A 13,324-nucleotide genomic window follows, 5' to 3' on the forward strand; every position below is an offset into this window, starting at 1 on the left:
ATTGAAGAACATATGGGCAGAGTTTACACAGCGTAATTCTCATGAGAAGCAATCATGATTACTAAATAGTCACCAAAGCAGTGCAGCAGGGCTCTTCAGATTGCTTAAACATGGGGCGCCTGGGTGGCTCAGTCGGTTGAGTGTCCAACTTTGCTCAGGTCATGATCTCACAGCTCATGAGTTTGAGCCCCGCATCAGGCTCTGTGCTGACAGCTCGGAGCCTGGAGCCTGCTTCAGATTCTGCGTCTCCCTCTCTCTCTGCCCCTAACCCACTCACATTCTGTCTCCATCTCTATCAAAAATAAACAAACATTTAAAAAAATTGCTTAAACATCAAAGTTAAGGTTAAAGAAATAGATGCAGCAGTGGAATTAAGGTAAAAATATTTTCTCTTGCTAAAAGAGTACCCTTAGTTCTCAACATATATCACCACCATCGCACATGTAGTCAATTTAAAATGAAAAACAAGTTTACAAATCACTTCTGGATACTTAAAAATAAACTCTAGGTTGCTTTTCTTTTTGGCAGCACCAGCCTTAAGCTCTGTGGCTTTGCAATATTTCAGAAACTTCAGGTACATTACAGTCTTCTGAGAAAGGCCCAGTACTTCAGAATTCTTGGAGTGGCTGTGGAGAAAGAATATTACTGGCAACAAATATTAAAGCAACATTTTAAGACCTATAAGAATACATTTAGATGTTCATAAATGTACACACATATTTAAGGATTCCAGCTGATATCCTAAATATTATTTCTGTGAACATATTCACATTTCTTTTTGGTTTAAGAAAAAAAAATGTACCTCATAGACAAATTATTTCAGCTGTAGATGGAAAAGTCCATGGCCACGCTTCCCTTTCCCAGTGTATATCAGGGGCCTATGTGGGTGTGTAGAGTTTTCTCTGGTCCCCAAAGAGCTCACCTGTGACATACCTTCTATATGCACAGGAAAACTGCTCTTCTTATTCAGGGGCTGTTTTGTTGGTGGAATTTGGAGAAACTGGGTTGCAACATCTTTTCTGGGAGAGGCCAAGCATACTTTTTCATTCTTGTGGCTTTGTGTGTTTAAACAATTTGAGGTGGTATAAAAGACTGAACCACGAGATTGCTCGCAGCATTCCAAGATTCCTGCTGTGCCATGCTGCAAACTGCAGACATTCTCCAGGCCTGCTGGCCTCGGCCTGAATGTGAAATTTTACCCACTAGAAAGCATCATTGGAGCTCCAGTCAAAAATTTTAAATAGCCCATTGATACTGATGCTTTTGTACTTTGGCTTCAAAAGCAATCATGACCAAACATTTTCAACTATGAGTTGATTACAGTAACGAAAACACCTTTTCAAAAAACATTTAATGAGGTAGCTGAGGTCGAATATCAAATCCACAGCATACACAAAAGTGCTTAATAAGTGCTCAGGCATTTTAAAATGTATTTTTAAATGCAAACTTGCTACAGTGCCTAATAAATGCTCTTCCCAATTCCTGAAGATGCATGCAAATGTTGCAAAGAGGCCCTTGCAGAGTGCTAACAGCAAGAGAACAAGAGGTTGAGAGCAAGTGAAGCTGGACAGGAGTAGAAAGGAAGGGCACTCTGGGCATACAGCCTGGGTTGAAGTGGTTGGTCTCCCCATGGAACTTAAATATAGTCAGTGCCACCAAGAACAAACACTAAGTAGAACTCAGGGATATGATGGGCTGAGAAGGGGGTCTTGACTTGAGGTGGTAGGAGCCACAGCCTGGGACACTTTCACTGAAAGATTGAGGCAATGCTCAGAGCACCCCTTCTCTGTCTTCCAGGGCCCCTGGAACAACACTCAGGAGGGAGTCTGGACTCCTGCTGCTCTCACCATGACCACCCTGGATTCTGTTTGCTCACAGCCACAGGCTGCTTCCGGCTGAGAAGCTTTTAAAATGTTAACTTCAAATGACTTCCATGTGGAGTCTTGGAAAAAGGAAGGGTGGTGATACCAAGGCTGTCAGCATGGATTTTGTTACTGTTGCTGCAATATGAACATTCACGCTCACGGGCACACATGCACACTTGCCTGCACACAGGTGCACACATGAGTTGGTACGGGGCAGTCAAGCAGACTCCCCAAGCTCAGGCAGGGCAGAAGTTGGCTGAGTGAAGGGGCCTGGGGTGGGTTCATGGAGAAGAAGCCTGGATCCACCTTCGCCACCCTCCCTCTCCTGTCCTCCATGGGGGCAGTCAGTATTCCAGGGCACCCAGCAGAAATGCACTGAAGACAAGGGATGGAAAGGCAGGCACCAGATCACTCTGTTATTAGGTCTCCGTCGTATAGTTGCTGTAGGCCAGAGGAGGCAGGGTCTGAAAGCTGCTCCACCGCCTCGTACCAGGCTGGGACTCCACACGCCCTTGCTCTTTATATTTACCCAGAATGTTTTTGGCTTCTTCTGCATCCCGCAAAGGGCTCTCTCCATATTCTTCCTTCAGCCACTGTCGGTACTGGAGAAGTTAAAAAAACCAAAATGTCACACACACACCTGCATTCACATAGACTTTACCCATTACTTAACGGTACAGATTTTGCCACATATAAACAAGGAATAAATAGGCATTGGATAATCATGGGTCTGTGGTTGGCCAGCCAGTGTCAAGCAAGAGAAATAACTGCTTCTTCCAGATTGTGGCCTGAGGACATGAAAGTAAGCCAAACCAAGAAAATGGTACTTGACCCAAAGGGAGATAAAAAGAAGCTAATATTGGGTCTGATGGTAAAAGATACGTTCTAAGCTGAGGACTTTAATGGGGATGCAGGTGGGGCATTCTTGGACTAGATGTCTTCTGTGGGCCTAACTCCAACCTCCATGATGTACAGAAAGATTGTGGCATCTTCCCAGGGGCTGCTGTTTACATCACCAAAGTCTCCTGAACATGGTTACCTGGTGGACTTCATGCTTCTCAAACTCCTGGAGCTGTCTCTGGAAGCCCAGGTTGGGGTTGGCACAGGACCTCCCTGCACGCACGGTGTGCAGGGCATCCTCCCAGCCAAAGTCGGTGACAGTCATGATGTATGCGATCACCAGAGTCACACTCCTGGAGACACCAGCCAGGCTGTAGGGCCAAAAGAACTCACATGGGCAAAGGGTTTCAGTCCAGAAGTCTATCCTGTGATTCACTGAGAGCAGGAGATTCTGTGGATCTCGTTTGAGAAAGTCATCCTGCCTTGGATTATGAGTGGACACCAAGCCAGTATGAAATTATTCAGAAACATATAAGCTTCTACTTTATTATACGCTTCTACTTTATTATACACTAGAATCTCAGGCATTCAGTATCTGTGTTAGCCTCATTTTTTTGTAGATTTCCTACTGGCTATGGCTTTGGACACTTCAGTTTTATGATTTTCTATGTTTCCTAGCCCCTCTTCACATATTCCCCATTTCCCAGGACAGAAAAAAAAAAAAACTAACCAAAGCACATCAAAGGAACTTGAAGGGTCCTGGATCTATGCAATAAATCTATTCATAAACTGCAGCAGTTTAGAAGACTTCATTTTTTTTTAAGTCTGGTTTTCTTAGATAAATGAAAACTAAATCTATAACTGAAAAACCCATTACATACAGAAGCTCTTAGGAAATATTTATTCTTCTTGACATAACTAAGCAGAGTACAAGAGAGGACACATTCCATGTGCTCTGGGATGTATGGGTCAAGAACGGTTAATTATATCAGGCAGGCTGAGTAAGGGACCAATTTTAAATGCATATGCAAATTAAGGTGGTCACAGAAGGCTGTGCTGCATCAGATTTAGAGTGTTCTAGCAACGGTTTAATATGGGGAAGTTTAGAAAATTTCTCATTTTTAGAAAAGCCTATCTTCAGATTTATACAACCATATGAAATACAAATTCCTAGAATATCATATCTACACATATTCAAATGATGATGATGATGATGATGATGATGATGATAATAATAATAATAAAACAATGACTCTCAAGTAGTGGCTCTTTCTTAGGGTTTTATTTCAGAAATACTGAGAGCTTTTAAAAAAATACATCCTCTTGGGGTACAAACCTAGAGATTCTAATTCACCAGGAGCCATAGAAGCACAGGCACAAGATTTCAGAACTCCCCTTATATGGTCCCAACTGCACTCCTCAAAGTGCTTTTAATCAAATGTAGATTACCATTACAAAACCCACAATGTGTTACATGTCCTACTCTTTTTAAAAGTAAAAAAAGTAAATCACACTATTTCAAGAACTGCATAAAACTGCAGAATGCTGTTTTTTTCTAAAGCAATCAAATGATCTACTATCCCTGCTCTCCTATTATGGGTTACAGGTCCTTTGAACAGTTTAGTTTTCATTGATGGCTCTCCTGGATATCAAGCAATGGATCTCCTTGGTCAAGACAAGTTTATCACCAATCTCAGCAGCAACACAGCCCAGGAGACATCACTTCACATTTCCAAAGAGCTTTCACTGCAACAGCAACTTCTTTGGGGAAACTCAAAGGACTGTTAAGCTTTTTAAAAATATCTATATTTTACAATATATTGTCTCTTTCTTAAAAAACTGTGTATAGTTGACATACAATGTTACATTAATTCCAGGTGATTCTACAAGTTTTACATTATGCCGTGCTCACCACAAGTGTAGCTCCCATCTGTCACCATTCACTGCTAATACCATTGACTATATTCCCTACGCTGTACCTTTTATACCCATGACTTATTCATTCCAAAACTGGAACCTTGTATCTCCTACTCCCCTTCACCCATTTTGCCCATCCTCCTACCTCCTCCCCTCCAGCAACCATCAGTTTGTTCTCTGTATTTACAGGTCTGGTTCTGCTTTTGTTTGTTTTTTGTTTGTTCATTCATGTGGTTTTTTTTTAGATTCCACATATAAGTAAAATCTTATGGTATTTGCTTCCTCTGACATATTTCACTTAGCATAATACCCTCTAGATCTATCCATGTTGCTGAAATAGCAAGATCTTATCTTTTTCTGTGGCTGAAGAGTATTCAATATGGAGCCTCATTCAATATAAAGAGGGAAATGCTCAGCCTACACTTTAATGAACAGCAGAGTTCCAGCTCTAGGATGTTGGCTACTGGTTCCTTTGACATATTAGTTATGTGATTAGTATGAATACTAGTGGTAACAAGCATTTCATAATATATATAATTGTCAAATCACTACATTGTACACCTGAAACTAATGTCAACTATATTTAAATTAAAAATAAAAAAATAAAATATGAGAGCCAACACTCACTGAGAGCTTACCATGTACCAGGTACAGTGCTAAGAACTTTATGTACATTGTCCTTGGATTATGTGCATTTTAACAGCTTTCTCTGCAGTGTGTACGTACTCGTGTATGTATATACATATCCACACAAAGTATAGCTGAATGCGGTAGAGAGCTATATATAAACTATTTATTTCTAAGAATCTATTCAGATCTTTTCAAAGTACTAAGCTAAACATACATAAAAGCCCCAATCTGCATATGTAGAAGAAATGGTTATTTTGGTGTTACACTAATACAATGCTAAACACCCACATATGTGATCAAAACTCTCCAGAAAGAAACGGTGTTTTGGAAGGTCACTGAAGTTTCAGGGATGAGCCCACAAAATCTGTACCCTCCACAGGAGGCTGTTTTGAGGGAATGATAGACATAGGCTAGAAAAGAGTTTTCTGTTGTCCAGTAACCTTGACAGTCACTACAGAAATCCTACTGTGAAAATGAAAATAAAAAAAACATAGGGTTCTCTGTCATCAAAAACTAATGATGACTAACAAATGGCAGGGGTCAGATGGGGTGTATGTTCAAGATTCAGATGGTAGACGAACTATTAAGAGCTGAAATAATTAATCACACACAGAAAAACACTTGACAGAAATCAGGTTGAGAAGAAATGCCAAGCTATTATTAATTAGGTAGAGGCATACATACCAGTGTACAAGACAACCCTCACCCCTGAGTCGGCACTCGTGAATGAATTTAATACTTTCTTTGAAATGTCTTGTCCTGTAGGGGGAGAAAAAAAGAGAGAAGTGACATCTCTCTACTTTACTCAACATATGATGAAAAGAAAAAATCCATCTGAGGTTTCTTGAAAAGGTCTCAGAGTCCCACAGCTTCAAAACCGTGGTCACATTGTCTGGGTCTGGAGCTGCCTCAGCTTTAGAACCTTTCATACACAATGCTGAGGCTTGGGAAGGGCTGCCCATCTTCTGGGATTTTCAGAATTTCTCTGCAAGGAATCCCTGAAACACACAGTTGCCGCTCACCAGTATGTGTGTGTGGGGGGGGGGGGGGGAGGGGGCGCTTCTGCCTATCCCATTGGTCATTGGTGCCCCTGAATGCTCAGGACCATAGCAGTGACACCACACTGATGATCTGCACACCAGTTGTGCACATTCACAGATGTTCAGGTGAAGAAGGTGTCCTTATCATGCAGGCTTCCCAGTTTTAAAAGGTAGTTTATGGGGCGCCTGGGTGGCTCAGTCGGTTAAGCGGCCGACTTCGGCTCAGGTCATGATCTTGCGGTCCGTGAGTTCCAGCCCCGCGTCGGGCTCTGTGCTGACAGCTCAGAGCCTGGAGCCTATTTCAGATTCTGTGTCTCCCTCTCTCTGACCCTCCCCCGTTCATGCTCTGTCTCTCTCTGTCTCAAAAATAAATAAACATTAAAAAATAAATAAATAGGGGCGCCTGGGTGGCTTGGTGGGTTAAGCGTCCGACTTCGGCTCAGGTCATGATCTCACGGTAGGTGAGTTCGAGCCCCGCGTCAGGCTCCGTGCTGACAGCTCAGAGCCTGGGGCCTGTTTCGAATTCTGTGTCTCCCTCTCTCTCTGACCCTCCCCCGTTCATGCTCTGTCTCTCTTTGTTTCAAAAATAAATAAACGTTAAAATAAATAAATAAATAAATAAATAAATAAATAAATAAATAAATAAAAGGTAGTTTACTTCTGGGGCACCTGGGTGGCTCAGTCAGTTGAGCGTCTGACTTTGGCTCAGGTCATGATCTCATAGTTTGTGAGTTCAAGCCCCAAGTCGGGCTCCGTGCTGACAGCTCAAAGCCTGGAGCCTGCTTTGGATTCTATCTCCCTCTCTCTCTGCCCCTCCCTCACTCATGCTCTGTATCTCTGTCTCAAAAATAAAAATGAACATTAAAAAAAGTAGTTTACTTCTGATGATTTGAAAAAGTTAATCATATTCTCCCATATTGGTCTCCCTTGACTTTGGTAGGTCCTGTCAGCATGTCACCAGAGAGCTGTGGGAAAATGGTAAGTGCAGCTTCAATCCCTGCTCAGTGGCTTACTGGCTGTGTGACCTTGGGAGAGTCAGTTTCCCTCAACCCCACTTAAAAAGTGGAAATAATGTCTTACAGGGTGGAATGAGGTAATATATGCCAATATGCTTTGCAAACCATAAAGTCCTATATAATGATGAAACCATGATCCTTATTTCTTCTGATCCTTAGCTTTTTAAAAACCCTTTCTCCTACATATATGTGGCAGCACCAACCACTTAGAGCACATTCTGGACTGCCTAGTGGGTTAACTATAAATATTCCAAGGGAACCTACAGAGCACATGCTTTTTGAGGTCTTCTACATTTGAATGACTTGTAAAGCAGTAAAACACCTGAAGTTGCCCATGGAATAAATTCACCTTCTTTTAAACACCAACTGAGTGCTGACTATTTCCCAGGAACTGTGCTGCAGGAGATTCAGAGAAGAATGAGATGTAGTTTCTAACCACATAAGCTAGGTCCATTGTTCTATGAAGGATGACAAGACAAATGAATGTAAAAAGATTGGCAAATTCAGGTGTGGCATAACAAACTCAGCCAGGTATCAAATGCAGAAGAAACTTAGCAACCTAAGTGTAGCTGCCCAGCTAGATTAAGACAGAGAAGCAATACAGGAAAGTCAATGCGCATGCATACTTGTACATATTCCACAACCCACCATAAGGCATGATGTCACTAAACATGGAAGGTCCTAGGTGTCTAACCCAAGGGCTCCATATTCTTACCTAAAATTTCTAATTACCAGAATATTGAAAGACATGCTTTTGCTAACATTCCCAGGCACAAATGCTCCCAGACATAAACTTATAAAATGACTCAAGACATTGCAACTCTACTTGCAAACACTGCTTGGTATAAAGCAGGCAAGAAAAGATTCCTGCTGTAATTCCTAAAATTTGAAGTGTCAACACTGAAACAGACCTCAGACAGGACCGTAAAGCAGAAGCCCATGGAAGCCAGGCAGTGTAGCAGAGTACACAGAAGGATGAAGGGATGAGGGCACTGTGATGTGACTGGCAGAATCCTGGCCCAAGGGCAAGGCACTGTAGGCAAGAGTAAAGGCTCGGTGCTGTTAGAGCTTCCCGTCTCTCAAGCAAAAACAGTCTGCAGTGAAGTTTTCTGATTTTGAAGTATTAAAACTGTGGCAGACATCTTGAATCACTCTGATTTTGTTTGGGGCACTAGTTTGTCAGAATAGTCCATCCTACCTCTGACTCCAGCCATGGAGAACTAAAGAAAAGGTTGTGGGGTGAGGTAGGGACTTCTGGAAAAGTTTTCCCTTCCTGATGAAAGGGAAGCTATCTATCTCTGCATCAGATTTCTGTTAGGAAACTAGAAGTGAGTGTCATGCTTACAGCTACATCAGCTGCTCTGTAACCACTGGTGATAAGCCCCTGGGGTGGAAAGGCAGCAAGGATACAAAGAGGGACCTCGGGGATGCCCTGGCCTGGGAGCAACCATCACCAGGTTTCTTGGTCAAGGCTTGAACTAAATTTCTTTATAACTTAAAACATTATCAACCAGACACTCTGCTACTTACAGCCAAATACAATCTACCCGGTATCAGCAACCAATTCAATAGTTTTAACAACATTGAGCCAACTCATCTGGCCTAGGAGCGGCTACAGGCTGCCCTTCTGCCATCTGCTTCATGGTTTGCACAGTGCAGCCTGTCCTCCTCTGTAGGTCACTGCATGTGGCAGACACGCCAGAGGGTGGGGTGGGTCTGACTATAGATCCCAGGACCAGGACAGGCTGCCCAGAACCCAAGGCTCACCCCTGACTGCAGCCTGGCAGCTGAGGGGTGTGGCTAGAGGGCCCACATATTTGTCCACTAGGTAGCCATGCTGGGATATCCAAGAGTTCTGAGAGTCCTCTCCATGCCTGCAGCCCATGTTCATGCCTGTTTATGGGTCTCTTTCTAATCGTGTAGAGCTGCATCTGAGATAAGAGAGGCAGAGAAGAATACAGTAATCAGAAAAGGAAAAATAAATCTAGAAATGAATGACAGTTGCCAGTTTAGTGAAGAAGTCACAGACTGCCCCAGAACACACTGCAAAGCCCGAGTGCCATGAAAGTTAACTATGCCACTCTAAGTGGGTAGGACTTAGTGTTTTATGAGAACACGGTCAGTGCTATGGAGCTCATCAAGAACTTGCAAAATTCAAGTGACAACAAATGAATCCCTTTACTGAAACCTGAAAGTGGGAACAACTGCTTATATCTGGCTTTTATACCTGCATGTCCCAAACCACATGCATGATGAAACCTGGGTCTTAAATATTGTGGGGTGTATCTGGGTTCTAAAGTCAGTTTTGCCTCTTCTCAGAATAAGAGTGTGGGGTGGAGTGGGGTCAGCAGGGTAACATGCAGACCTGTCAGAGCCCAGAGAGAGCACATGAAAGAGCTGTGGGGACAAGGAAGTCATGAGGAGGTGCTCCTACTCTGCTCCCTGCCAGCCCTTTTCTCTTAGTTCTAACTGCATCAATCTTAAGCCTAAGACAAACCCACAAACAGCACCTGTCCACCACTGAGTTGGGGCAAGGGCTGAGGAACCCCACAGCAGGCATCTGTGAGAGAGAGGGTGGCTCACAGCCCAGTCTGGGAGTGTAATGATGCTAGTGAAGGGATAGCTTAAAGCCTCACCACAAAACTTGACTCATAAACACAATTAGGCAGGAGGCCACGCCAAGCAGACATTCCTAGAAATGCCTTTTCCAAGTAAAGCCAGGAGGCATGCGCATTCACTACTGCTTTGGTGTGTTGCAGGAGTGGGGGTTATTTCCAGGGAAGCTGATGACATAAGCTCTAGCACTGGTCATTAAACTCCCTCCTCCACAGCGGGAAATACCCGCGACTCTGGCCCTTGTTGCCCAATTCTCTGATGTGAAGCAGAAGCACATATCTCAAGCACCATCCCAACACAAACTGTTTCAATGAACACAGGTTCCCTATTCCTGCTCTTCATTTTGTACCTTCACTTGCATACCCACACATGGAGTAAGGTCTGTTGGAGGAAAGCCAGTGAGGCTCACTGACCTACATGTGTGTCACAAACTCATGTAACAGTGGTTGCTGCTGCCAATAATCTGAAGAGAACACCTTGGGTAGGGCAGAGGGGCAGGCCTTTGGTAGGCCCTCAGGGAGACATGTCCTCCATGAGCACTCAGCAAACAGCCCTGCAGCAGCCACTGTTGCCCTTCCTCCACTTCCTCAGTCTGTGCTGGCTGTCCTTCTTGAACAGCCTCCTCTCCCTCTCTGTCCAGAGGCCAAAAGCCAGGATCAGCCAGGTTTTCCTGACCTTCAGAGAGTACACAAAAAGACTGGTGGATGGGATCTAGCAAAACTACACCACATGATGATCATCTTTTGAGGCTGAACAATGTGTGCTCACTCCAACACTGCAAGATTTTAAGGCTGTGATCCCCATTGTGGGATCTGAGGCAGCTCTGTCCTGCTGAAGACTCTGCTTATATGAGCAGGAGCTCAAGGGAGCTGGGCTCACTCCAAAGCCAGCAGTATCAGACTAGGCTGTATTGACAGCAAAGCCATGCGACCGAGGACACTTTTCCTTCCCACATATGTATATGTGTGTGTACACACAGACATGTGCACACGTCTGTACATGTATGTTGTATATGAAAGCAAAAGAGGAAAAAAAAAAACAGGAAAGGCAAGCACTCTTAGATTTTTTTTTCCTGGAAAAGGAATACTTAAAAAGATAAAGCAAAAAGTAAATGGGTGGAATGTTCTATCTGAGTGAGCCGGTGCTCTGGAAGGTGAGCTCAGATAGGAGAGCTGTTTCCTCCTGGGGCAGAATCCATGTAGGCCCCCTCAGCTGGAAACTCTCACCCCACCCAGAAGCAAGCAGGAAGGAACATTCTCCACCAGTACAGACACTGGAAGAGCTGCTCTATCAGTGCACAGCATTTAACACATACAACTAACTCATATTTACATCAATGATTCCCCAACTTTTATATTTCCTGCACTTAAACATTTTTTTAATCGGGGGGGGGGGATTTTTATCATGCTTTTCATTTTGCTACATAAGGTCATTTTAAAAACAAAACAAAAACCTCTCTACCATCTACTATAACATCATTTCACAAAGAATAATTGAACACTAGAAAAACTAGGAGAAGAGGGGCGCCTGGGTGGCGCAGTCGGTTAAGCGTCCGACTTCAGCCAGGTCACGATCTCGCGGTCCGTGAGTTCGAGCCCTGCGTCGGGCTCTGGGCTGATGGCTCAGAGCCTGGAGCCTGTTTCCGATTCTGTGTCTCCCTCTCTCTCTGCCCCTCCCCCGTTCATGCTCTGTCTCTCTCTGTCCCAAAAATAAATAAAAAACGTTGAAAAAAAAATTTAAAAAAAAAAAAAAGAAAAACTAGGAGAAGAAAGTTTAAGACTAAAATACAGTTAAGTTCAATAAGTGAAGTCTTATAAAAAAACTCAATATCCATTTTCTGTGTATTTCTCATTCCTATGGGCTGCAAAGTCCTCAGGAGTCATGTGTGAGCATGTGTGTGTGTGTGTGCACATGTATGCTCAAGTATGTATGCATCTGTCTGGAAACAGAACCACAGCACTCCAAGGGCCCACCTAGCTTTGATTTTGCAAAACTTCTTTTTAATAATTAAAACAAAGAAAAACTATAAGAGGACGAAAGAGTTGGATGTACAGAAGACATCAGCTAAATTAAAGAAAAAATACACAAAAAGGGAGGTAGAATAAGGCAAGGAAGTTTTACTGGTACTTTAAATATAAGCTTTCTGTATTGCTAATTACCTCTTCTCCCCACAAAAACCTCAAGAAAGTTAGAGACCTGCTCGATACTCAAACCACTGAATGTCACAAAAGTTCTACTGCAATGATGCAATGCCACCAACTCCACAGCACAGACCAAACTCTTCTGCACTTGACATTAGAAGATTTAAAAAAAGTATTCCCTTAACAATATCTAAATAAAAAATACCAATTTAATAAATATTAAAATAAGAATGAATAAATGATCTACCATATATCCAATAATTCACTCTCGAAATACATTAATACTCCTTACTTGGATAGCAAATATAATCTTATTTCTGGAATTGCTTACAGTTCATAAAAAATACTTTCACTTATCTAACCTAATACTACAAGAACTGTGTGAAATAGGTATTTTACAGATGAGAAGTGAGGTTAAAGTGACTTGCATAAGAAAGTACACAGAGAAAGCAAAAGCAAGTATTTCTAAAAGCCTCAATTCACCACCCACCCCACATCAGCCACTCAGAGATCATGTAGTGTATGCATGTGATATAAGCTCTAGGATGCCTCTAATTGTGACAAATCATGCAAAACACCCCAGCCTGGGTCTGTGGGGGTATTACAACTATGAGAACTTGAACTTTCACATTTCCTGACTTTGAAAGGCAAGGTGGTTAGGGAACTGAGGTAAAATTTTAATGTGTTAATGTTATCTTAACCAGGTTTCTGCATTTTAAGTTCCTGGAAGATCAGAGGGGGAGTTTGTGAGGATTAAAGCCAAGACAGAAAACTGACCTTTCTGGGCAGCTTACAACCACTGAATGCCAAGTGAAAGCAGTTAGTTTCAAAAGGTCACAAACCTCTTACTAAGCATAATTAGCAAGAAGAATTCCTGTTGGTATAGGGGTTTGTGGGGTAATATTTAGGATATAAAACTTTAAATCACATCTAAAGTTAAACAATTTAAAAAATCTGTAGGTTCAAAACAGTAAGCGATACAGTTTTCTAGAATTTATTTTGTCATTAAATATAAGACTTTTCAGGCATCAGTAATTAAAAGTGGCTAGACTAAAGAACTACTAGTTATAATTGTCTGAGTTAGCCAGAGCATATTTTCCAAGTGATGGACATGATTTCTCTTGCTTTTGTTAACCAGAGTATTTATCTCCTATCTGCATTGGTTGAGGGTACAGAAAGTGAAGGTTCACTGTCAGCTATATGTTCCTAATATTTGGTGACCACAGGCTACCTGAAGTGAACAGGCCACATAAAAAGTC

The 13,324-nt window shown here is 42.5% G+C and overlaps 1 protein-coding gene across 4 annotated transcripts in view; it reads right to left on the minus strand.

Annotated features, from left to right (window-relative positions):
• Positions 1 to 366: 366 nt before the first annotated feature.
• Positions 367 to 13,324, minus strand: part of DUSP22 (dual specificity phosphatase 22) — a 63,751-nt gene continuing 50,793 nt past the window's right edge. For 3 of the 4 annotated variants that reach the window (XM_047858939.1, XM_047858938.1, XM_047858941.1), the window contains exons 5-7: positions 5,937 to 6,011; positions 2,905 to 3,076; positions 367 to 2,467 (exon numbers count right to left, since the gene is read on the minus strand). In XM_047858939.1, the coding sequence (XP_047714895.1) occupies positions 2,285 to 2,467; positions 2,905 to 3,076; positions 5,937 to 6,011 (430 nt within the window). In that variant the 3' untranslated portion in view covers positions 367 to 2,284. The remainder of the gene's footprint in view (positions 2,468 to 2,904; positions 3,077 to 5,936; positions 6,012 to 13,324) is intronic. The other variant, XM_047858940.1, reaches the window with a different exon arrangement.

The sequence above is a fragment of the Prionailurus viverrinus genome, chromosome B2 (assembly GCF_022837055.1).
Source record: "Prionailurus viverrinus isolate Anna chromosome B2, UM_Priviv_1.0, whole genome shotgun sequence".
Lineage (NCBI taxonomy): Eukaryota > Metazoa > Chordata > Mammalia > Carnivora > Felidae > Prionailurus > Prionailurus viverrinus.